The following is a 25,625-nucleotide window of genomic DNA, read 5'->3' on the forward strand; positions in this document are numbered from 1 at the left end:
TCCAGGATGGGGGTGCCGGGTCCGGGATGGGAGCCCCGGGGCAGGGATGGGAGCCCCGCGTTGCCCCCGCCGCGATGGCCACCACGGTGCCCGCGTCGCCTCGGGGCCGCCGCGGAGCCGGGCCGGAGCGCGCTGTACTGAACGCTGTATTTTCTAAAGAATAAAGTATTTTTAAAACAGCTCGCGGCTCCTTCGGGGTGGCCGCGGGCCGGGCTGCTCTTTGTCRGGCAGGAGGCCACAAGTTSCTGCTCCGGCGTCCCCTGATCCCGACAGCTCCAGTGCAGAATCATGAAYGTTCAAGGTTGGAAGGGACCTCCAGAGATCATCCAGTCCAAYCTTCCTGCTCAARCAGGGACACCCAGAGCACAGGGYGGCATCCARGCGGGTTTTGAGGACCTCCAGAGAAGGAGACTCCACAACCTCCCTGGGCAGCCTGTTCCACTGCTCTGTCACCCTCACWGTASAGAAGTTCCTCCTCACMTGCAGATGGAACCKCCTGTGTTTCAGCTTATGCCCATTGCCCCTTGTCCYGTCACCGGGCACCAGTGARAWCAGCCTGTCCCCTTCCTCCCTGCATTCTCCCTTCCTGAACTTATACAYATTAATCATATCCCCTCTGAGCCKTCTCTTCTCCAGAGAAAACAGGCCCAGCTCGCTCAGCCTCTCTTCATACGAGAGATGTTCCATTCCCTTAATCATCCTGGTTGCCCTTCTCTGGACCCTCTCCAGAAGCTCCACGTCCTTCCTATACTGGGGTGCCCAGAACTGAACACAGTACTCCAGGTGCAGCCTCACCAGAGCTGAGGAGAGGGGCAGGATCACCTCCCTTGACCTGCTGGCAACGCTCCTCCTGATGCAGGCCAGGATSCCATTGGCCTTCTTGGCCACGAGGGCACACTGCTCACTCATGGTTAACTTGGTGTCAACCAGGACTCCCAGGTYCCTCTCCRTGGAGSTGCTTTCCAGCAGGTCGACCCCTAATCTGTACTGGTGCCTGGGGTTATTCCTCCCCAGGTGCAGGACCCTGCMCTTGTCCTTATTGAACCTCATGAGGTTCCTCTCTGCCCAACTCTCCAGCCTGTCCAGGTCCCTCTGGATGGCAGCACAGCCCTCCGGAGTGTCGGCCACTCCACCCAGCTTGGTGTCATCCGCAAACTTGCTCAGGGTGCATTCCGTGCCCTCGTCCAGGTCATTGATAAACAAGTTGAACAGCACTGGGCCCAGYACTGACCCCTGGGGGACACCACTGGCCACAGGCCTCCAGCTGGACTCGGCCCCATTTATGACCACCCTCTGAGCTCTGCCATCCAGCCAGCCCTCGATCCACCGCACCGTGCACTCGTCTAGCCCACTGTCCCGGAGCTTCCGTATGAGGATGTTATGGGAGATGGTGTCAAAAGCCTTGCTGAAGTCAAGGTAGACAACATCCATGGCTCTCCTCTTATCCAGCTGGCCAGTCATCCCATCACAGAAGGCTATGAGGTTCGTYAGACATGACTTCCCCTTGGTGAATCCACATGCAAAGGTGGGAACTCATCGCCTCCCACACAGGGAGGAGGGCTCCTCCTGAAGGCCTGTGGCTGGTCAACGTGGCCACCGCCCTCCAAGGCGAGGAGAAGCCGCAGGCCGTTTCCTCCAGGATGCAGCAGATCCCTCCAGGAGAGSCGCAAGCCCCAGTTGGCTCCCAGTGGGGCTGGTGGCCACCACGAACGCACCCTTAGGGCCCATATTTGGCCATTTCGGGGTGTGAGAGCTGCCCCACCACCCCCCAAAAAGGCTGTGGGGGTCCCGATAGGCACTGGGGAGGTGGCTGGTGGGCAGCTCCACGCTGGAGCTTGTGCCGCTCCGGTGTCGCCTGCTCATGCAAAGCACAGCGTTTTGCCCACGTGGAGATGGGTCCCCATGCCCTGGTGCCCAGCACATGGCACACGGCTCTGCCTGCAGGAAAAGGGCCCCAAAACGCAGCAGGGATGGAGGGTGGCCGAGGAGCTGCAGCAGGAGGGGTGGGAAGAGGGCGCTCCTCTCCGTGGGATCCYGCCGCGGAGCAGCACGAAGGAAGGGACTCCAGGAAGCTGCTTAGGCTCCTGTTCCCCAGAGGACACAAAGGGCCGGGTCCCAAATCACTGGTGTTTGTTGTTCAGCGGCGCCTTGCCCGGACCCTGCCCAGACCCTGCCCAGACCTTGCCTATATCTTGCCCGGATCCTGCCCAGACCTTGCCCAGACCTTGCCTAGACCTTGCCCAGACCCTGCCCACGGCTGCAGCCCAGCACAAGTCCCAGTCCTGCCAGGGCACCAGCCCTCGGTGCCCCTGGGCCGCGCAGGCCGCGGGGACACAGRGGTTTCACTCTCCAATGAGGGCAAAATCCAGCCCAGATCCAGGACAGGAGTGACTGCTTTTGCTACTCCAAGCACAAGCTTGGGAGCATCAGGGTGCTGGCTCCCTCTGTCCCATCCCATCAAGAGCTGAAAGGCAGAAGGGCTGGTGGAATCACAGCCAGGCTTGCTGCCCCTCTCCTTCCCACAAGGATCCGCATTGTTTTGTGGCGGATCTTGCCCTGGGGTGGCTTGTCCTGCGTTGCTGGCTGCATGGGCATGGAGAGCTTGCAGCGGGCTGGATTGGGCCGTGGTTGGTGATGGAGCTGGGGCTGGATCAGCCGTGATTGAGGATGGAGACAGAGGCTGGATCAGCCATGGTTGCTGATGGAGACAGGGGCTGGATCAGCCGTGTTTGCCGATAGAGCCGGAGCTGGATCGGCTGCGGTTGCCGATGGAGCCGTGCCACCTGCTGGGCACCAGGAGCCGGGAGCGCGGCCGCTCACCTCGCACGGGGACATTTGCGGCCTCTCTTTGCACAGGGAGCCACAACTGGGGAGGTTTCCAGCGCTGCCAGCCCTCACCCAGCCCCGGAACCAGCAGCGGCACCRTGGACTGACACCCCCTTATCCGGAGCTCCAGGGAGAGGCGGCTCCTTGGAGGCGGCAGCAGCTGCTCCCAATTCCCCGTCAGGCTCCCCGGGCAGGTGCTGCCTATAAATCCCCCTGCCCTGCTGTGGGAAGGGTTTAGTCCCAAGGGAGGCTCTGCTGCTGCTGGGGTGTCCTCCAGAGGGGATGGAGTGGAGGCAGGTCGGCTGCTTCCAGAGRGGTAGGAATGCTGCGGTGGGTGGGAATTGCCTCGTTGGGGTTTCCTGGCACTGGGAGCAACGGGGAGCAGGGCAGCTTTGGGTGCAGTGACCGGTGCTGGGAGCTGGGCTGCTCCATGGAGCAGGGTKTGGGATGAAGCTCTGGGCAGCGGTGCTTTCCCTCCCCGGGTTGTGCCCGGGAGCTCGGCCTGTCCTGCTGGGATGGGGTGAGGAGCTGCCGAGCTTGGATGGGTTGGAGAGGCTCTGTGTTGTGTTAGGAGCGGGTGCTGGTGTCACCCTCGTGTTGGGGCTCCTGGGTGCCCCTCTCTGCTGTGGGTTCAGGGTCCTGTCCCTGCAGCTCCCTCGCAGAGCAGCGTGTCCTCGTTGCAGGAGGAAGGGCTGTCCCCGAGCCCTGCGTGTGCAGCGCCTTCCCCTGTCTCGTGGCTTTGCTGGGGGGTTTTMAGCCGTTTCCCAAATAGAGGAGGTTCCTGAGCTCCTGATCCCGGCTTCCTCCTCCAGAAGGGAACCCAGCGGTTGTTTTCAGCTGCCTACAYGGCCCGGCTAGAGGGCTGGTGGCAAACAGAGGCCACCAAGGCCTGAACAGGAGCAGCTTATCCAGTATGAGGGCAGGGGCTCTTTCCTTTAGCCAGTCTGGGTGAAACAAGAGCAAACTTTTCACATTACCTCCCCATTAGTGTGAGATGTGTTCCTCATCCCAGGATCTGGAGGTGTTTTGGGGTGTTTTTATTGTGTTTGTGCCCTCTTGGTGTTGTCCTGTTGGGAAGCAGAGATGGTTATGAGGTCTGGGTTGTGGAATTCAGCTAACTGGATGGTGTTGGACCCTGTGGATCCACAGCTCCTCACAATGACTTTACAGCTGGGCTCTTGCTTGTTCTGGCAGTGCTATGAACCGTTTTGGGGGAGTCTGAACATCTTCTGTTAGTTACTTCCCTCATTATTCTCCARGAATGCATTGTACATGGTACTTATGTGATTACAACCAGTTATGCAATCTGCTATTGAAGCTTTGTTTGCTGGGAAACAATATGTGTTTGTTTCTTCATTCCGTGTCCTTTTCAATGTGGGAAAATGATCCTTTCTGTTTGGATTTGTCGTTCTTTGGGTTTAAGCGAYAAACTTGGCTGCCAGCCTCATGCTTGAACATGGGCTCTACTCTCACACCTTTATTGGAAATAGGATTTAAGGAAACTTGTCGCAGGTGATGTGGAGGGAGTGGAAGTGGGAGTTGCTGTGTGCTCAGCCTGGCTGTGTGGCCTGCATCTTGAGTGCTGATAACCTTGGGAGCTGCTTCCCACCCACCGCTAACTTGGAATGATGTGTGGCAGATTTTCCATGTTTTGTCTCTTGTAAGACTTCTAGAAAAGTARTTTCTACAAAAAAAAAGGCTTATTAACCAGTATGCCAAGTCTTTTGGGCCAATTATGTGTGTTATTTGTGAAGAAACCAGAAATGCAGTAACCTTGTGGTGTCAGAAACTGTGTCCCTTTACTCACACRTGGATTGCTTACCCGAGTGCTCAACATGGCATTTAGGGACATTATGTTGCTTAATGTTGTTAGGACAACTTTGTTCTAGGAGAGGTTGCTGCAGGATCCGTGGCTTTTATTTGAACCCCACAGTGCTCAGTATCACTCAAAACAGTGGGCCTTGCAGCTAGCTGAGCAAGTGTGTGACAGAAGGGTCAGCATTTACAAGAACCCAGTCTAAATGCCCTCCTCACCTGCAGAAAAGATGCCTCCTCTATAGCACAAGCTATAGCTTATGTTTTTGCGTGCATGCTGTATCATAGCTGCGTGTTTTCAAAAGCCTTCAGGTAGAAATTCAAGCACACCTAAAAATAAGCAGCTTCCCCTCTTCATAGAGACAAACCCAGCCCCTGTGGTACTGCTCTGGCTTGCCCCCATTGAACAGGCAGCACGGCAGCTGGAAGGCTTTAGCTTGCAGACCACTTTTTATTCCAGTAGGTCCTTTTCCAACCATGGACAACAAGCGCTGCTTATGGAGGTTAAATGAAGTAAGCATGAAGAATACAAGTGGGTGCAAGGGCTCCAGGAGTTTATTCTCAGAGCTTAGTGCTTCAACTATGATTAAAATGCTTATTAAGAATTTAAAAATGCTACTGACGGGGTCCTAGAGCTACACAAGATCGACACTGTGACTTTCAAGCACTGACAGACACCAGTTTGCTCATGCCACTGAAGTAGGATCTTTCCCGTTCACTCATCACTTCGAAGTGCAGAGGTCTTCTACAGAAGTTGCATTCAGCTGAAGAGTGGGGTTTCAGCTCCAGACCAACATCCTTCCACGTTGCCAGGAGTTTTTCTGTTACGAAAAACAGGAGTTTGAGACCAAATCTTGCTTAGGATGCCAGATCTCTTTAGTTAAATGGAACAACAGTGTATATATTTCCCTAGCAAATGAAATGGGATACTAGGAATTCAGTTTGACCTAACCTGGAGTTAGGTGATTGGGTCTTCTCACAGGGCCAGCGAGCACTGAGGCTCCCTAGACATGTCTGTGTTTAAGAGGAGGAAATGCTTCAGCTTAGGAGGGCAAGTTTTTTTTGGACCCCAGGTAGCAAATATTAAGACTGGTTTGAACCATGTAGAAGAGAAGATCAGGTGCTGCCCTGGCTTTGTGCTGCACTCCAGATCAGAATGCACTGGTTCTCACTAGTCATGCACAAAGGAAACCAAGCACAGGAGTAGGAGTATTGCAGCACTCCTAKACATTGCCCAAGCCAGGATTGAGTATTTCCTAGTCTCATCTTTAGCACAGACTGCAGAGTGTCCTGTATTTTCTTCAGTGTTKCAAGAAAGCACTCACCAAGGAAATAACTCATCATCTGCGGGGTGTGGTGAGGTGTAGGGGCAATACGTAGCAGCTCCTCTCCCCGGGGAACTGTGGGGTAGTTGATTGCTTGGACGTAGATGCTGTGCTGGCTCATGAGCTTGTCGCAGATCTCTGTGTTTTTAGCAGCATCTGCAACCTACAATTCAMAGTGGGTAATTAGGAGATTATCCAAAACAAGTTAATAGAACTCTTAACCAATTTAGCTACCTAAAAAGAATCAAGACTGTTCTTCCTTGCGTGGGTTAATGGATTATACTGCAAAGAGGGGCTAAAAGGTCACCCCAGCACTGAGGCCCAGGACACATCACTAACCTCAGCAGGCAGCTACTCACGCCTGCACTTTTCAGCAGTTTGTGTGGCCCTCTCTTCCTTTTGTACAGTGTTAGATTGCAGGTTTCACACTTGCTTATCRTTCTGCTTTAAAGCACTTGGAGGAGGCTAAGGTTAATTTAATGATTTCCTATTTGATTGATTTCCTAGAATTGCCTATTCTTTGGGCAAGGAAGAGAAGCCAGACTGCTAGCTGATCATTTAGCCAGACTGCTGATGAGTTGCACAGGCTTCCATGTGGTGAATCCTTACCAATAACCTGGAAAATGCCCTTACAGGCAGCACGTGTCCCTTGGAGCTCTCCTAAGGACTCACCCTTATGGGAATGATGTGGCTGGGGCAGTGCACCACGGGCAGCCCCGCATCCATGAGCATCTGCCGCAGGAGCTTCACGTTGCGCTGGTGCTGGCGCCTCAGGACTTGCCCCTCGGGGCTCTTCAGGGTTCGGACGGACTCCAGGGCCCCAGCCAGCAGCATGGGGGGCAGGGAGGTGGTGAAGATGAAGCCGGCGGCGTAGGAACGCACGGTGTCTATTAGGGAGCTGGTGCTGGAGATGTACCCTCCTACGCAGCCAAAGGCTTTGCCTAAAAAGAGAGGCAGCCAAGCTTAGGCCTTCCACCCTTTAGGATGGTTTGAGTGTAGCTGTACTTTGTTTTACGTGAGCAAATTGTTTTGACTATGTTAAGCACATGGCAGGCAACGGTTCCAGCCCTCCCAGTACTAATCTTGTATTAACTCAGCACATGTTGCAGCTTTGTTTTGAAACCAATCCTGGTAACCCAGACCTAGCTACTGCAGAACGAGGACAGTCCAAAACCCTCTGTTCCAACTAATCGTGTTCGCATTCAGGGAAGATCTCATAAGCAGAAGCATCAACTGCACCAACTTCAGTGGTGACCCCGAATGCTCAACACTAAGTCTCTCAGCAGATTTAAAGTAATCTGTCCTGGGAATGCTAGAAATAGCCCGTGCTCCTCAGGAGCACAGAGGTTACCGTTGATTACCGGGTGGACAGCAGCTCTCCTTTTCCAAAAGCAGGGGACTGTTCAGGTACCAGAAGAGAAACCCAAATAAAGTATGACTGCTGTACTTTTTAAGCTAAGATGAAATCTTACCAAGTGTAAAAGATAGGAAGTTCTGTAGTAAGTTTTATTTATGTTTTGGAAGTTACTGAAACAGTGTATCAATCTGCAGCAGCAAAACTTACTTTCTTCAGGCAGGTGTCCATTTCTTGTCAAATCTCTTTATTTATCTTCCCATCTTGTGTTTTCAAGTTAGAAACACTCCATTTCACATAAAAACTGAGTACTAAATATAGGTTACTACTGTGCCAGCGTTCCCACCTGGAGTGGTACAATGTGCTGCTGGAGGATTTTTGCTAGCTTGTTGAAATAAAAATGCCACCTCGACTGGTTTGCCTGCCTGTGTAAGCAGCTTAACACAAATGCTTTTGAAAACTTATGGGACATGCACTTAAATCCTTTGAAYTCCTTGAAAAATCCACCCCTGTAATTCCCTAGCAAGTTCACTCAAAAAGACTAATTCTGAGTTAACCCAGTGGATCTGGCTGCCRGTAAGCTCTGCTGGCCACACATACCCAGCGTCCCCGAGATGATGTCCATTTTGTGCATGATTCCGTCGCGGTCTCCGATGCCGCCGCCTCGAGCTCCGTACAGCCCCACGGCGTGCACTTCATCGACAAAGGTGATGGCCCCGTGCTCGTGGGCCACGTCGCACAGCTCCTCCAGGGGACACACGGCACCTGGCAATCAAAGCAGGGGCACTTGAGGATGCCCTGTGCACCAGAGGTACCCAAACATGAGGCATTTTGAAAGAAAGCATTTGATTTTCATGCCAASCCTTGCAGCATTTCACACTCCTAAATCTAAGATGCAGATAATTTGAGCATGAGTTGCACTACAAAGAGGAGGTGGGTTTATGCTGCCTTACCATCCATTGAGTGAACAGTTTCAAAAGCAACGATTTTAGGTGTAGATGGATCAGATTTCTTGAGTAATTCTCGGAGGTGGTTGACGTCGTTATGACGGAATATGTGCTTTGGCACTCTGCTGTTCCGGATCCCTTGGATCATGGAGGCATGGTTTCCCGAATCGGAGTAAATCTCACAGCCTGRGGGAACAACCCACAGACATTTTAGGTACACAAAGCATTACATGATTCCCAGCATCGTGTTTTATATGGGAAGCATTCAAGGGGCAAGGGTGGTGTGTTCTAGAAATTAATGCTTTTGATAAAGAGTCCAAGTTACAGGCTATTAAGCAAGAGAGGTATTTAAGGCTTGTTTTAGCTTTTTAACTAAAACAAATTTGAGTTAAAGGAAATCCTAAAGAAAGTTTTATTTTTTCTTAAACAAGTTCTTGGGGTTCTATCTAATTCTTTTAAAAATTGCGGAGTTAGAGTGGACCTCTCCTGGGCTACAGGTGKGAGAGAGAACAGGAAAAGCTCATACCCACAGATAGAAAGAACCCAAATCCCTAGTCCCTAATTTTTAGGTGGCTTCAAATGCCAGAGCAGAAGACCTGGAGCCCTTTTGTCTCCGGCTGTTTTGGGGCTCCTAGGCTCTGGACCTCAGGTTCATCAGGCTGCTACTGTGATTTGCAGAGGTGAACACAATTTCTGTGGCTTTCAAACAGATGACCTACTTTACTGGCAGGGTAGAATGAATTCTCAAGTTTGAGCACTCATTTGTGATTCCTGCTCCTAACTAGAGTACAGGATTAGGTCTTTGCAGTAAATATGGGATGCAGATTGAGATCTCACCTGGCAGCATTTTAGCTAGAGTGAAGAGGGTGGAGTCATTGGCTACAAAGCAGGATGAGAACAATAGTGCTGCATCTTTTCCATGAAGATCAGCTAGCTCTTTTTCCAAATCAACATGGAATTTACTTGTTCCTGAAATATTTCTTGTGCCTCCTGCTCCAGCACCGTGTTGTTTCAGTGTATCCCTATAGAGTGCCCAAAGAGAGAGGCATTAGTGTTACTGAGCAACACAAGGATCAATACAGGATCATGGCTGAAAACATTCTACATGGAGAAATAGGTTTTTCTGAAAAATGGGCTGTGAGAAGCAACTGTTACTTTTGAGGTCTCTGAGCAGCTTGTGCAGCTCAGGGATTCAATAAGCTCCTGTATCAAGTACAGCTACAACAGGCAAACCAGTTTCTGGTAACATTTAGGGGCTCCTGAGGAAATTCAAGGGTCAGGAACTGGCAGGTTATGTTGTAGCCCTGGGGGGGGGCAAAAACATTAAGTTGCCTAGTATGACTCAAGAGGAGAGTAAAAGCGTTAGGACTTAAATATATAGAAGAGCAATCCCAGAACTAGCTTATGAAATACAGTACAGAAAAAGTCTATTAAATTGCTGCCTATAAAAGCTTCTATAGGTCACTGATTGCTCTTAAAGAGCACAGCACTACTCACATGACAGCCCCACACACTCGAGGGTGCCGACTCATCCCCAGGTAGTCATTGCTGCACCACACGGACACCTCCTTTTTGGTGATGAGGGAATCAGAGTAGTCATCTGCCATGGGGAAGATCTGTGCCTTTCGGTTCACCGTTTTGAATATTCGATAGGTGTGATCCTTCTTCTTTTCATCTATCTTCTTCTCAAAGAACTGATCATACTGGAAGGTGGACACAGCTGAAATAAGACAGACTTAAGTACCCAGGAATTAACCACAACAGAACAGGCTACAGGGGTTTTGCGAGTTAATCTTACATTTTGGCAAGTTATCCTGGAGCAGATGAGAGACACTTTCTGGCCTCTGCTTTAGCATAATATCCTTAAACTTCTTAAGCAAGCCGCTCTGCTCTTCTCCCTCAGCCTGGGTGTTTTTCACAGTGGAATTAGTTGGTGTTTTGGCCAATTCTGCACCTACAGATGCTGTAAGGAATTCGAGAGAGCTTAATCCATTTGAAATAAAATGGAACAAGTAAATTATGAGTCCAGCACAGCCAATACTGTGACTTTATAACCCATTATTCTTTAAGAGCATGTAATAGAATCTGTGTGGGATCCTGTTGGGATCAGCTATCTCTTTGCTTATAATTTTACACTGTACGAGGCAAAAGGGAAAATGTAGCTTGCTAATTGATGGCAAGACAAGATTTAATTTCTTTCACTATATCTGGCTTACACTGACTAACAAACCCGTTCTTTAAGGCAACAGCTTCCATCTGGAACAGYTGGTACACAGCTAACTGGAGGCAGCAGCTCTGGTTTCAGCTTCCCCTTTTTCCCAGCATTTTGGTCAGTTCACAGGGAACTTTTTTCCGAGCCACAGAGAAAAGCAAAGTAAAAAACTTCCTTTCTGAGAAATGCAGCAAAGTTTTACTGATATGGCTGAAAAGTGATTTTCTGCCTAACTGTCATAAGCTTTTATTTGAAGGACAGCCTCTCTACACCAAGACTGCAAGGCGGCCAGCATCCTTTTGTTGCATTAAACATAAAAAAGGCTGCTTGCCCTCCTTTACAGCTTGGGTTTGTGCTGCTACTTGCATAGTATCCGTCCTGATCTTTCTCCTATGGATGTATTTGTGCTTTGGTGAACTCACCTGAGTCCTAAATGCCTATACTGGGTGCGTTAGAGCTTGATGCACATTGCAAACCGGGAAGCTCTTCCCACATCAACCCCCTGGGAGAAACCATCGCGGAATACAACCTGTCTGGCACGAGCACCCATGCTCAGTGGGATGGGGTGCAGCCTCCCACAACTGTATCCGGAGTTTAAGGGGTGACAGGCAGGACCTGGCGGGGGATACGCACCCTTCCTCTCGGCCTGCATCTCCTGCACGTCCTCCTGCAGCTCCAGGCTGGCCTTGCAGAAGACGCTGCTGCTCCCGTGGGTCATCTGGGCGGCCAGGAAGGGGCACTTGGAGGAGCCGGCGGGCGCCGGGGATGCGCTCGGCTCCGGCTCGGCCGCCTCTCTGCTGCCTTTGGCCTCTGTGGTGGGGACAGAGGGAACAAGTCGGTTCTGTCATTGAGAGTCRCTTAGGGTTTTCTGTTTCCCGAGTGATCTGGCACGAGCCAGGGCTCTTCCACTGACACCTGCCTTATTTATATAGCCTGGAATTCCAGCCGGCCCCCAGGGACGCGGGTTTGAGATCCCGGCTCACCCGTGTGTCCCTTGAAGGGGACACGCTTTAACCCCGGGGCGCGGGGGACACCCCGTTTTGAGGCGTTTCCAGCCGTTTCCCCGCGGCCGCCCCGCCCAGGCCGCAGCCCCCGGCCCGGGGCAGGGTCCCCGCGCCCCCCCGGTCCCCGGCGCTCACCGTGGCGGGCGGCGGGGGTCTCCTCGGCCTGCTGGCGGCGGGCGGCCGAGGTGGCGACGGCGCGGGCGGGCGGCGCCGCCTCCATCATGCGCGGGCAGTGCTGGGCGTAGAGCAGCAGCGAGGGCCCGGCCTTCTGCAGGAAGGCCTGGGGCACGCGGGCCAGGAAGGGGCAGCTCCGCACCACCGCCTCCATCGCTCCGGTTGCGCTCCGGTTCCGCTCGCTCCGGTTCCGCTCCGCTCCTCCCCGCGGATGTGGCGTCAGCGGCCGCTCGCCACACACTGCGGTGCGGCGCCGCGCGCGCTCCTTTTATAGCCGCGGCGGGCTCTGCGCATGCGCGCTGCCCCCGCGCAGCCCTCCCCTTCTCCCCTCACCCCCCCTCCCTTTCCCCACAGGCGCGGGGCTGTCGCCGGGTCCCCCCGGTCGCTGCTTTTCCAGAAGGATCCGAGCCAGGAGAGCCGGAATCCACCTTTCCATGAGGGAAAAGCGCCTGGCCCAGAGCCGGAGAGCGTGCAGTGCCGCTCGTGGGGCTCCTGACACGCACCCCGGGCCCGCAGCTGGGTTGTCAGCATCCCCGAGTCGATGTGGCGGGTGGGTTTATCTGTGCATCCGTTTGCAGGGATTTTATATGTTTTCCTCTCTTGGTTTTGCTTCATGCTTTGTGGTGCCAGGCGGGAGCTCTGGTGATCCCCACCACCTCCACGGTGCTGGTTGTGGGAGCACTCCCAAGGTGTCACGAACCGCCGAAGCACAGAAGGAATCGGGAGAGGAAAAACACCATGAAAACAATGATTTCACCCCAAATGGCTTCCACATAGTGTAAAAGACAGCAGTGGGAAACCCCACGARTTTTCCTGGGCTCACTCTGGGTTCGTGTCTGCCTGTCATTAAGGTTTGAGGGACTGGTCGGCATTTGGACACCAGAGGCCATGGAGACATCAGCTCTGTGCAGGGCTGGGGCTCCCAATGTTCCCCTTTGGAGGCACAAGGAAGGCAACGCTCAATATTTAGTGCTTCAGAGGAGTTAKGTGTGGATTAAGCTGTGAGTGGGCAGGGGACGGACCAGCAGAATCGTTACCTGATCCCTGTCTTCATCAGCTGGTCACAAACCAACTTTGTGGCCTGAATGAGCAGCCCATGAGGGAGCTGAATGGACCCGCTGTCGGCTCTGGGGTGTCCCCAGGACCCGCTGTCGGCTCTGGGGTGTCCCCAGGCTCCAAAAGGGCCCTGGAATGGAGTTTGGCCCTTGCATTCCCCTTTTGGAGCCCTCCTCTTGCTTGTTAGAAAATTAAAATAGCATCAATTAGTGTCTTAACACACAACATTGACTCATTATTTCAGCAACATTATCTAGAAGTTACCATTAAGCTACAATCTACTTTTTTTTTTTCCAGTTGGTGTCATTAAACTGTGGTTCTATAAATAAATGATTAAGCCAAGTCTATGGGATTTAATCCAAGCCTGTACAATGGTTGTGATACCAGTCTTGGTCACTCGGTAATACCAGGCCAGTGCTCCAAATTACTGTCCAAGTTTGTTAATGAAGAGAGCTCTTTTCTTCATAACTGTCTCTCGGTTGCTGTCACATGCCTGGAGTATTTATATTTTGCAAAAAGTAATAGTGATTAAACTATTAATGAAGTTTAAAGACACCTGATCCGTTTGGGTTGGCGGCTCCCTCACAAGCACATTGGACTGTCTACCCTTGAGCTGTTGCTCACATCAGTTGCATTAAAAATTGAGGAAGGAGATTATTAAAATTTACAGTGCAGATACAAGGTGAATTTCATCAGAGCAYAGAGCTGCATTTCTGAACCTAAGGGATCATTCCCCTGTTTTTTGGATTAATCTCAGTATTTTAACGCCAGAAACTGAGTCTGATATGCTTGACTTAGAGTACGTTGGTGGTATTTGTCCTTCTTTTCTCATACTTCTCTTATTCTGACCCTGTGCTACTTAATTCCAGAGGGACGGAAGGAATATTTCCCTAACAGCAAGGTGTTGTGCAAGTCCSCTGGCAGAGCAGCCTGCCAAGCTCACCTGTATGGGTCCAATCCCACCCAAATCTGATAATGCTGCTTTGTCCTAATAATCTCAGAAGCAGCACCTTGTTGTGTTGCAAGGTTGGGGGTGAAGTAGGCTGCTCTCTTGCCAGAATATGGAAACTTGTGCTCTTAGGTTGAGAAAAGCCCATGTAAAGTCTGTAGAGCATCTGCTTGTTACCCAAGATAACTCAAGGTTGGGAGCTGAGGCAAAGTGACCTTCACTGAGATACTGAGATCTCCAAATGGTGCCAAACTCTTAGCATTCCTGTCAAACKTTCTTAAAATCTATGATATTCATCGGACGCTCTAATAACAGTGTTTTGAAGCTTGTTTCTGGTAACCTAGCCTTGTATGTGACAAGCTGCCCAGAGCGAGATAGCAACAAAATGACATAAATTTAACCCTTATCWTGGGGAACTGCCCAAGCAGAGTGTAACTGTCAGTGCACAGAGATGGTTATAAGCTCTAAGATGAGCAAAACGGTGGAAAAATAGTGGTAAAATTAGGGGGAAATGGTGTCTTCTCCACTGCTCTGCCAGTTCACTCACTTTGGGAATTCTAGGTCATGAAGTAAATGCTACTAAATGTATCAGTGATGAAATTTTCTCAAGGCTTTGGTGGATCAAATAAATAGTAGGTGAGGATTTTAATTGTGGGGCTGTATTGCCCTTGTGGTGCAAGGCTGAGGGGAGACCAGCAGCAGGGCCGTGCAAATGCTGCTGGCTCTGCTCTGCRAGGAGGCTCTCGGACCCGCACGCGATGGTACCTTAATAGCAGGGAATGCATTCCAAGCGGGAAAACCTCAGCGTGTGCAGCCTGTCGGGAGGTGGATGGTGGGCCCAGGAGAAGCAAGTTTGCTGCCTGTGAATAAATAAAGGACAGGGCAGCTTGTACCAAAGGAGGAAAGTGATTTAAGCTGCGGGGATGACAGTGCTGTGAGGAGACACTCTTACCCTGCTGGCCAGGAGGAAGCTGTGCTTGGAATCTGAGTGGTTCCTCGCTGTAGCTGTGCTTGGGAACAGCCCCTGGGTCATGGAGACCGAATCCCTGCTGGCTTTTTGTAGTGGGATTTTGATCTGCTGGAGAGGCTCGTGTGATGGAGCAGCGCGGGAAGAGCTCAGTTTCCCTGAGGGTCTCTTCTGATTTTAATTTCCCAAAGCTCATTCCATGCTGGTGACTTGTCTRTTTGGTTGCTAAATAAGTTGCAAGAGGGGAAAAACATTGAATTCCAGCAATCTCAAAGGGTGCTGAGGGGCAGTAGAAAATTCTTCCCTCATAGAAATCTAAAGAGGGGGTGAAAAAATCCCCTACCACAAGGTCAAGTTGATTTCTGCAGATGTCCAAGAAAAGTTGCTGTTTTTCTTCCCATATTACCAATTTACCATACAGGCTGAGATGGAAATCACCCTAACACCTCCCTGCTGCCCCTCTGCTCTCTAACAAGCTTTCCTAATATTCCTAGAAACAGAACTTGACTAGCAGTTTGCAACCATAATCCAGGCATTTTAGCTCTCCTGATGGAATTTGGGTGGATTTTTTGATCTCTAAAGAAGCTTTTAGGTTCTACAGGAGAAAAGCAGGAGTCAAAGCCCCTCTGCACCCAGGTTATCCAAAGGAAACCACACAATGGACCATTAAGAAACTTAACCCCTTCCCAAGCTGCACTCATTTCCCATTTCTTCTCACTTTCTTAGTGCAACAAAAGGGCAAGTTGGAAAAACAACCCCCTTTCCCTCCCACACAAATCACTATCCGTGTGGAGTTCAGAATTTTGCAAAGGAGTGGATGTGATCCTGACATCTGGACTTCATCCAGACTCAAATTCCAGGCGTGCATCTAAGAATTTCCACTTCCAGTGCTGAGACCAGCAGTTCTTAGAAAGCCCTGTTCCTTTTAAGGCAAAATTCTAGGGCTGCAATGGTGGCAGCACAAGAAAAACTTCTCCCACAGTGAGTTCCTGCAGTGTTTTTCCCCCTTCTCCTCCTCATTTGGCTCGAGTGCTCTCCCTGTCTTTGGTGACAGAAGAGGAAGGCTCCTTTGTGTGGAATCTCATGAGGATTCCAGCAGGCAGGAGGAGATGCTGCATGCTGATCTGTGGGATATTTGGTGGCCACTAAGCGAGCAGCAAACCCAACTTGGAGCCACTGCATGGGCAAGCTCCTTACCTGGGGTCCTACAAGCAAGTGGCTTTGCTCTTTGGTGCAGCAGATGGGTTTATAAAGCCCTGAGCTGCTCGTGGGTGCTTTGGGAGCAGGTTCTTCCCTGCCCACGGAGCCCAGGTGCTGCTGGTGGGTGCAGGGAGCTCCCACAGCTGCGTTGGAGCAGGGTGACTCAGGCGCAGGTGGGACGGGACAAGCTGCTGCCACCCTCACGCAGACACCCTGCCCTTCTGCTGCAGGGCACTGCTCCCACAGCGGGGCTGGGGCCCATCTCATCAGCGCAGGCAGCTGCTTGTGGGTTAGCTGTGCTGCAGAGCAGCTCCTTGCCTTTCCTGGAATTGCCCTGGAGTTGGGAATTGCACCTCGTGCTCATTTGGCATCCTCAAGTTGGTCCTGCTGTTTGGAACTGGTGCAGGAATTCTTCCAGCTAATGTTAGCCTTGCTTCACCTKCAGGGTTTGCAATCACACCTTTATTTGTTCTCTTGCGTTCCTTCCTTTTTCTTAGAAAGGACCGAGAGGTTCCAACCGGAATATTTTTGTTAGGATTACTGAGGGTTTCAACCTGTCAGTCTTCTTGCATTTTTCAGTCCTCCTTTTTCCTTGTCACCTCCTTWGGCAGAGATGCCACCTTGCGTGCCCAGCTGAAGGGCTTGGACTCTGCGTAGTTGCCAGAGAGGAAGTTTATTTCCAGAGAGTGTATCCCAGTATTTCTTGTACAGGGCAGTGAGAGGGTAGGGACTTGGCTCCTAAATTAAGCTAAGGGGAGTTCCAGAAAGCAAACCAAGATCTCTCAAGCAGAGAGGTCCTTGAAAATCAATCTACAGGAGCACTGGAAAATGCAAGACGCTAGCGGAATTTGAGGCCYGTAGGAGGTTGATGTGATGGGGCCCACGGACAGTCTCTTTTAAAGCTCCGTCATGTTATGACTCTTCTGTCTATCTGAAGGTTGCCAGACATCAAGGATATATCTTTCTCTGCCAATTCCCCCTGGAAAAATCATATCCCTGTATCTGTGGGCCCCATGCAGACCCCTGACAAGGCAGTAGCATTTCCAAGGTGTCTCCTTCCTCCCTGGTCACTGCCYTGTGTACGGTTTTATGCCAACCCAAATCCTTCCTACAAATTGCTATGGTTTGGTCAAACTGGAGGTTTCCTGACCAGGTTTTCATCAGTGCTGCTGTCTTGTGCAAAGATACACACTGCTATCTTTGTCCGGGTGGAGTAATACAGATAAGATGGCCTTTTCAGCTGGGAAATAGGGATAAAGGGATCCTAGGAAGGCCTGGCTGTTGCGGAGATGTGTTGGGCAGATGGAAATGATAGGTCTTCAGAAGGGCTGTCACCCCCAAAGCCTAAGATAGGAACAGTGCAACTACAAGCAGGGCAAATTGTGGTCTGTTTTAGCAAAGACTTGCTAACAGCAGCCAAGGGGCCAGTGCCTACGGATGAAGGAAGGAAATTAGAACATGGGATCTCCAGGCCAGAGAAACTGCAACATATGTGGGTTTTGTGGAGCTTTCCCGTGCTGGTAGCTCCACGCAGGGAGCAGCACGAGGAGCGTCGGGGCCGTGCTGACCCGGGCAGCCCGTGCTCTGCGGAGGCCCCTTGACCCGGTGCCGTTCCCGCTGCTTTGAAGGCCGCTCCAGGTGTCCTCTGCAGCATGGGAGGCCCGGAGGAGCGAGCTTTTGAAGCTGTGGTGTCTTCAGCAACTGAACTGAGCCAAGTTTTGGCTTGGGGAGGCGGGAGGGGGTTGGAAAGTTTAACGTGGTGCTCTTGTATCTCTAGGAGACGTCTGATAAGAACACGGAGTCTCTAACATCTTCTGTAAGGAGACCCTTTCACTTAGTATTGGGCAAGATGCCGGTATTTCCTCATGGAATTGCATGTTGCTGCAGCCCGGGGTGAAGAAGAAGAAAAARCTGATTCCCTGGAATCTCTAAGAAAGAGAGGGAAGAGGAAGCATCGTGTAGCAAGGAGCTGGAGGGGACAGCACAAATAAAAACAGTATTTCTAACTCATTCTCTTGTCTGGCAAACAGGCCACTGGTGTTAGCTGTAATGAGCTGCCTCCTCGGTCACGTTTCCCGTGGCAGATGGGGTCTCTCCGGGATTAATTAAGGATCATAACTGTGACCTAGTTAGCAGCTGGCGCTGTCGGTGCCACCGGSCTGGCCGAGAGCCGCTTTCCCTGGTCCGCTGTGCTGCTCGCCCTGCCTGTCCCCCCGGCGCTGCCTCCGGGTGGGATCACGCTGCATCCATTCCCTGATAGCTCCTGCCCTCGCTGTGAGTAGGTGCCTCTGCAGGGCGCCCATGAGGTGTGAGGCTAAATGTGCCTCCATGTGTCCTGGTGCTGTCCCTCGTTGGGGGAGATGGAAGCTCCTCGTGGCTGGAGATGGAAGAGGATCGGATGCAAGATGAGGGAGGGTGGTGCTGGAGACACCTTGAGATGCTCCGTTTCCATGCTGGGCTCCTTGGGCCAAAGTGTCGCTGCAGGGATATGCCTGGGTGTCTGTTCTCTCAGGGCTGCTCAATCCCTTGGAGTTTCCAGTTGGTGGGTCATGGCTTTGAGCCTGCAGGAAGCTGCCGGCAATGGAGCAGAGATGATTTGGGAGGTAAATGCAGACCAGAGCTGTCTTCTCCTGTGGTTAAGTGGCACCAAGGGGATGGCGGTGGWGACCTTCTCCCTTCTTGCACCCATGGGACTGCAGTGTCCCCCTCGTGTCTCCTTTGTGCTCCTTTCTCTTTGCAGCTTGTTTGGTGAGAGGCGGCACCGCACAACCCACCGGCCGTGGGGAGGCTGCAYGTGGCGCTTCACGGGTGATGTGAGGAGCACCTGAGGCTCCCCATGGTCCCYGCTCCCCACAGCTCCTCCTTAATAAGCCTGAGGTTCTGCTCAGGGGTCTGGGAGCGTCCCCACTGGGATCCTGCTGGTTTCCACTAGGAAGCGTGGGGCTGTGGAGGCGGCTGTTGGATAGGCCCCCCGGGAAGCAGGAGCACACGTGATGCGGGGGCTGCCTGGCTTTTCTTCCTCGCCTCTGAAAAAACCTCTCGTGTTCCAGTGACCTGTTTATTATGTAGGTCACTGCCAGCTGGAAGGAGAAAAACAGTTTCAAAACAGGTGAAACCTAATAGGGCTCCTCTAGTCAGCGGCCCTTTCTGGATAAGGGCGGAAGGTTCCCTGTGGGCGGGTGGGATCCTGGATGGAGCCATCGGTGGGAGAAGGCCCTGGAAGCAGGATGGCTCTCCAGGAGCTGGTAAGCCCAGGGGCTAGTGCACAAAGGAGCAGGCAGGACTTGGCTCCTGCTGTTAGTGGACCCAGTTTTTGTCCTTTSATGTCTCGGGCTGGGTTTGGGGATGAGGAGGTCAGTTCTCACCTTGGGTGTTTGTTTCCCGATCGGTTTTGCCTGCTGGAGACCTGTGCCATGCGTGGTGGAGGAGTCATCCCCACTGGGAGATGAGTCTGGGCAGTCACAGATGACAAGGGGGCACAGATCAGGTAAATATGTCTGGATGCCAAGAGTAAAGCTGGGACCAAAACCCATCGGAGTGCTGTGCCGGTGCCGTTACCTAGGGCTGCCCTATTCCCTTTCGCGCAGCGGAGCCGACACCTTGCGACACCCACCAAGAAACCGTGGCCTTGGTGCAACCCCCGTGTGTGACCTGAGCAAGGACACACTGCTCTGCAAACGAGAGCTTYGGCCAAGTCCAGCTTCGCTCACGCCTCCCTGTGTTGCCAAAACTCTGCTACGTACCCCTTGGATAGCTTCGTTTGTTCTTCTTATCCCTTATCTATCAGCTGGGCTGCAGACACTGTAAGCCGCCCACTCACCCTTTCCCATCTAAACAGTCCTGCAGTCTTTGGGTGGGAGGATGACTGATCTTTTTTGCAGAATGTAGTTTCTTGTGGAGCTGCTTTATTTAATTTACACACCCCTTTTCTGCAGYTATTTACCTTCATTTCACATCAGCGTACCCCGTGCTCTCTGCATACAGCAACATCTCCGTTGCTCTCCTCTGAGTCTCATGGGCTGCTGCTAAACCGAGTCTAGGTCTTGTGTTGGGACAGAAAGCCAAGCTTTTTCTGACACAGCTGATGCCTCTCCTGTATRTGAGTCCTTAAGTCAGAGCTGTGTGACTCCCAAGGCATGGCCTCTTGCTCGTAATGTTTATCAGCTGCAGGCAGCCCTGCTTGTCTTATCAGGCCGCAATAAAAGAGAATGAAGGCCACCCTTTGGGTTGGGGTAGGAAGCCATATACCCTGTGAACTCGCCTGACCTGCCTGATGTATTCTCCCTCRAGGCGAAGGGATGGCTCCGAGCCTTGTGTGTCCACAAGGAAGAGGGCATTAGGAAGTCCAGTTCCTGTTTCCAGCACCATTGGTGGCAGCAAGTAGCTACCCAAGACCGTGAACCTCTTCTTTGGGTCATGGCTAGGGAGARCCTTCAGTTTTCCACACCTGCCTGTCTGGGGTTTGTGTCCAGGAGATGGTGGAGCTTAACTAAAGGGTTATTGGTCTGTGATCAAAACGTTTTGACCTCTGATCRACTGAGCCTGCTCGTGTGAACCTCTCTGACTCCAGAAATTGGTGAGGCCATAAATTCAGCAAGATGGAGCACCTGGCTCAGGTTATTAAGTGGGAAGCAGGGCTATGTTATGGTGGATGGTGTTGCTTTCCTGAGGCTTAGAGCAGTCCCGAGGTTTTGGAGGCCAGATTGACACCTACGTGAAGCAAGTCAGGGCTCTTGCCCCTCCTCAGAAAGCATCAGGAGCTGCTTTGTGTGGGACAYGAGGCCTCACAACACTCTTGGGACTTGACTTTGTGCAACGGAGGAGTCTGCAAAGGTCTGTGTAGCCTGGGGCTCTGCTCTGCTTTCTGTTGCGAGAGCAGACTGCTCCTTTGCTCAACTTGGGCTGGCTCATCTCAAGATAGGTCTGAGAGATTTTTATTGTAGATTTTCACCCAAACCACAGGGTGACAGTTTAACAGTTACTATAGCCTCAGCTGTTGCTGGTCCTGGAGCAGCTGTGTTGAGACACAGAGGGTCTCTACCGGAGTAAACACCAGCGTTGCTCCTGGATATCGATCTGGGCTGGTAAGAAGCCCCTCTGTAGTCCTGGAGTGCCGCTCCAGGAGCRGCTCAGCTCCAGGAGCAGCGCGTAGCCCTCCAGACTACAGCTCTTGTGCTGGGCCAGCCCGGCAGAGCAGCTGCAGGGTCCCCGGCGTGCGCGGGGGCCGCAGCGGCTTCGCGGCAGCCTGACACGGCGCGCGGGGCCGAGAAAACAGAGCAGTGTCACAGCGCGGATCAGCAGCCCATTTACCCGGAGCTGCGGCCGCTCCGGCGGTGCCAGGCAGCCCAGCGGCGCCGCGGGCTGCCGCATAAAGGGCTGCCTTTGCTCCCGGGACAGGAGGCTTCGTGCTGGGCATCAGCGGCTGGTTAGTGTTCGCAGGAGAAGAACAGGGCTCCGGATTCGGACCAGAATCTTTGCCTGCTGTTTGGGTGTTCAGAGCTGGAGAGCTTGTAGCTGGAGCATGGTGGTTCAGGCTGTTTGGTGTGCAGGTCTGTGGGAAGTGAGGAGACAAGGCCACRCGTGTGCTGCACCGAGCGGTTGCTGATGCTCTGCTTAAAACTTGTTTTATTTATACTTGCTTGTATTGCATTTGGGCTCTGAAGGGATTTTTGCTAGACTCTCTTCTGTTGTGTTACTTGCTGTTGGTTTCTTTTGCTCTGTTTTAAACCGCACTTCATAATGACAAGCGACTTGCCAAGAGAGCTGTGCTGATTATCTGCCGGTGGCCTGACGTGGTGGCCGCCTTCAGGGAAAGCAAGAAGGACAACAGGGCTTCTAAAGGTGCCTGTAGGATTCCTGTAGCTGCACAGTCAGAGGACAGAGGCCTAAGAGGCCATAACAGACTCTGATCTAGCAGCTACGAGGGGAAAAATACATTGAATCTATAGGAGATGAGGCAAGCRCAAGCAGGAGGACTTGCCCTCGCATCCAGGTTGCTTCCTCCCTGGATCACGGGCAGTCCCTTTAGACCCGGTATCTTTGGGCTGATGAGAAGCCGATGACTTGGCTTGTGTTGTCACCCCTGCCCGGCCTGCCYGTGGCTTGTGAGTCACTGTTTATTTACAAAGAGCGCACGCAARCGCCCTGCGCTCGGGGTGCTGCGCTGAGCGACGGCTCCGCGGGCATCGTGCTGTGCCCGGCCACGCGACGCTGCCACGCAGCAAAGTCGAGCAGCCCTCCTACCCGGGAAGGAGCTGAGCCCCGCTGCGGCCTCCCGTTCCTCGTTTAGAGCTGCCTTGGGTCTCTCCGTGGCCTTGTTTTGAGGCAGAAACAGGGAATAGCTGCACAAGCTGTTTRGCTGGAGGGGAAATGAGAGTGTGTCTTTACTGCAGCAAGGAACGGCTCCAGGAGCTGTTGAATAAGCAAATAAAGAGCAATTGCTGTAACTCCAACCAGCAAAAGCATGTTTTTTCAATAGCACGGTAGCCCACGCTGGAGATGTGTCAGAAAATCTATTCCAGTGCCGTCCTGAGCTAAGATGAGCAGCAAAAGGTTGGCACGACTAGTTTTTGGGCTAGCCCAAGACAGCCAGAAGTCTGTTCAGGATTAATATTAATGAGCAGTGACGGAAGGTTCTCCTAGTTCTCCTCTTTGGGTCGTTTTTATCCATGATGTCAACGATTGCAACACGAGTGTGACTAATATAGGGCTTTATCTTAGAGGCCTCTCTCATCTGAGGTTAGGCTGTTTGTTTGTGCAGGGTGTTGTAATACTCCCCAAACAAGAAGCAGAACAGCCCTGTGCGGAGGTGGCTCTTCCCCGAAGATGGTGGCCTGTSTTCTGCTCGGGAGGACAGAAGGAAGAGCTGAGCACAGAGACAGCAAGCCTGTAAAATCCCACAGCTCTGGGCCAGCTTTGCTTTCTGTAAATAAAGCTAAGGCTCAACACACTGAGAAGCACAGGGAAAAGCACTGCGTTGCATCCTCGAGTCCACACAATGCGTGAGTGGGACCAAAGGTCCATCCAACGAGCAGACACCAGGGGACGGCTGCGTGTGCTCTGCTGCCGGGGAGCCCGGAGCCCTCCGAGGAAGCTGGGCACACAGACCTGCTGGACCTGCTCTCCAGCAACCTGCCGAGCTCTGTGCGGGCTTGCCCAGGCCAGCTCCAGCGCCTGGCAAGGATTGGGACAGCTCCGTATCCTTTGGAAAGGGACTTTCTTCAGGGGCTGATGTCAGCTGYGCTTTCTTGCCCTTTGAACTCTCAGGTAGCATATCTCATTGCACGGTGATAAAACCTGCCAGTCTTTTCTGCAGCTCGCTTTGGAGGCRTGAAGCTTCCTCTTGGCTGCGTTTTCAGCGGTGCCAGTAACTTGTTCCTGACATATTTTGTCGCTGTGTAAGTATTTGTGGCAACTGGGTTATGTTGGAAGGGGTTTTATTTTTTGTTTTCTCCCCTCTGAAGGTCAGGACAGTTGCAAATGAAATGGCCTAATACTCCCTATGCCAGTGCCTTAGTGTTTTGTGCAGTTTTTAATAAACATTTATTAGAAAAAATAAGCAGAATCTTTCAACAGAACTCAACAGGAGCCAACAGGTGATGGGCTCTAGTCAGAGCAGGGCTCAGCTAATTCCTCTGCTTGGCAGAGTTACTGTCTTCTCCCAGTGAAGCCCTTGCTTTGAAATAGAGCTTGGTTCTGTGCTTCATGTTGCGTGATCCCATTTGGAGAAATCCATAGGCAGCGCCAGTGGGATATGCGGATAAATACCGGGTGCAGGCTGAGCAAGAGGGCTTGTTCCTGTCTCCCTTTGGGCTGGATTTGGGGCACGTTTTGTCTCCCCTTCCAGCATGTTTGTAAAGCAGGATATAACATCACTTGCTTTGGTCTTTGGAAGGTTGAACAAAACAGAAGGCAAAAAGCCAGCCACTTAAAACACATTCCTCAGCTGGTGACTGGAAAAACTTCCTACTTCAGACGGAGGCGTCCGCTGTTTGCACTGCTCGTGCTGCTGGCAGGGTGATGGGCTTGGTTTGCGTCACTTGGTTTCAGCCTGACCTTTACGTTTTGGAGAGGGCTGATAAACTGTCCCTTCCTCCCAAGGATCCTCAGCTCCAGCTGCTTCCCGCATTCGCAGCAGTGGATAAAAAAGATTTTGTGCGCTGGAGCAAGGTACAGTGATACGGAGGAATTCACTTGTTCCTGATAGGGCACGATTTATCTCTTGGGCGTGTTGCAGCTGTGGCATTGAGTTGGAAGGCAGAGGCTGCAATGACTCTGCTCCCAAAAAGGGAGGGAATTGGACTAGGAAATGTAGGGGCTAAGTAGCTTGTAGTGGAAGAGAAGGTCTGAGCGGAGAGGAGGACCTGCACCTCAGAATCACTCACAAGAGCACATCTCAAGCTCAGCTATATCATGTTCTACATACACCTGCAGCATGCTCTTTTATTATTATTTCTTTTGCTTTTATTTGTCCATCTTCCCGAGACACCAAGTTCCTTTTCTCCTGTCTCCTTTCCCAGAAGAAAAAGGGTCAAGTCTGAACTTTATCAGCAGAATATCCTCCAGCTTCCCCTTCCCTGGCTTCTAATGCAGCGCTAAAGCTCTTCTAGTGCAGCCCAATGTGTTTGGAGAGACACACGTGCAGATATCAGCCGTTCTGTACAGGCAGCGGCACACAGCAACGTTTGTGCTGCTCTCTTGTGCTGCTCGTGCCTCTCCCTGTCGACAAGTTCTTCGTTCATTGGCACAATAAAAGCACTGGGGTTCACTTCCAGCTGCAAGGCAGATTTTGGGCTGCACGGGGGGTCCTTGATCACAGGTATCTAAATGCTGGCCGGAATGAGCTTCRTGGATATCGTGCCACGGCCCCGAGTACTGGGTCAATACAGCTTGTCACGCATGCGAAGCTGGCTCAGGAAAAGCTGCTGACAGCTCCTCACATTCCCAGAGGGCACTTGAGGGCAAACTGCCTCTTGCAGCCCCTTCCTCCTCTTGTCAGGTGCAAGAAATGAAAGCCAAAGTGAGCTCCTGCAGAGGCAGGGAGCCCCAGCTTGTGGGGAGGGAGCGTGTGGGGAGTGTTGTATAATGCCCTGTGGCTGTTGCAAAGGTTAGGAGGGCCCGAGGGTGTGGGGAATTGTGTGCTGGGCTCCTCTGAAAGGTGCAGTGCAGCTCCACGTGGTGAGAGGAAAGGACGCTCGTCCATCACGAGCTCCTTACTCATTTCTGCTGCACGAGAAGCTTATTGAGGTGACTGCAAATCATTGTGCAGCTCATCTGTCTTTAGAGATGGGAGAATTGTGCTTGATTCCTTAAARAGAAGACTGTGCAGTCAAAAATTARGACYTTTCTCTTGGATCACAGGTGGGCCAACATCCAGCTGCTTTCCCTCGCTTGCACCCCTTTCTCCAGCTCGGTTGTGCATTGCCTTCCTGCTGCAGCRTGGGGAGCAGGAGGACACCCCGTGTGGAAGTGACACCCTGGAGTAGCCTGGGCTTGAAAGGCTGGAAAATGCAGCTCCTGGAGCTGTGAACTGAGCTGAAGGCATCCGTAAGCAGAGATAAAAGCAGTAATTGCCCTAGGAAATGCTGAAGGAGAAGCTGGGCCTGCAATGACTCTATGATGGAGAAGTGGGGGCAAATGTATTGAATCTTTCAGCATGAAAAGGCAGCAAACGCGATAGAGGTTTGGTCTTGTCTTGCAGTCTCTTCTGGAGGTGTTGACTGGCCATTCCCCTCCACAGGGAATGGGAATTGTGTGGAAAGGATAGCAGAAAATGTACATGGGTCTCGGGAGGAGC

At 52.1% G+C, this 25,625-nt stretch overlaps 2 protein-coding genes across 3 annotated transcripts in view; one reads left to right on the top strand and one right to left on the bottom strand.

The window, feature by feature from the left end:
* The first annotated feature begins 3,125 nt into the window (after positions 1–3,125).
* Positions 3,126–25,625, top strand: part of POC1A (POC1 centriolar protein A) — a 61,853-nt gene continuing 39,353 nt past the window's right edge. Inside the window, exon 1 of one of the 2 annotated variants that reach the window (XM_026045993.1) lies at positions 3,126–3,142. The gene's annotated coding sequence lies outside the window, so the exon portion shown is untranslated. Of the gene's footprint in view, positions 3,143–22,904; positions 23,227–25,625 lie in introns of those variants that run through there. The other variant, XM_026045995.1, reaches the window with a different exon arrangement.
* ALAS1 (5'-aminolevulinate synthase 1) lies at positions 5,103–11,811 on the bottom strand. The gene is made up of 10 exons (XM_026045997.1): positions 11,619–11,811; positions 11,113–11,289; positions 10,066–10,230; positions 9,765–9,987; positions 9,105–9,289; positions 8,274–8,453; positions 7,921–8,085; positions 6,639–6,907; positions 5,967–6,129; positions 5,103–5,462 (listed from the first exon to the last, which is right to left on the bottom strand). The coding sequence occupies exons 1-10, from the start codon at positions 11,809–11,811 to the stop codon at positions 5,302–5,304; spliced, it is 1,881 nt and encodes a 626-aa protein (XP_025901782.1). The 3' UTR covers positions 5,103–5,301.

This window comes from Nothoprocta perdicaria, unplaced genomic scaffold (assembly GCF_003342845.1).
Source record: "Nothoprocta perdicaria isolate Ctin4 unplaced genomic scaffold, notPer1 scaffold_42, whole genome shotgun sequence".
Lineage (NCBI taxonomy): Eukaryota > Metazoa > Chordata > Aves > Tinamiformes > Tinamidae > Nothoprocta > Nothoprocta perdicaria.

Bases quoted from the DNA above. Each gene is read 5' to 3' on its own strand.
- ALAS1 (XM_026045997.1), bottom strand. From the start codon at position 11,811: ATGGAGGCGGTGGTGCGGAGCTGCCCCTTCCTGGCCCGCGTGCCCCAG. The intron at 8,086-8,273 runs GTAAGGCAGCAT...TTTGATTGCCAG, and splicing joins AACTGTTCACTCAATGGATG to GTGCCGTGTGTCCCCTGGAG. The intron at 5,463-5,966 runs GTGAGTGCTTTC...TTTTCGTAACAG, and splicing joins GATGATGAGTTATTTCCTTG to AAAAACTCCTGGCAACGTGG.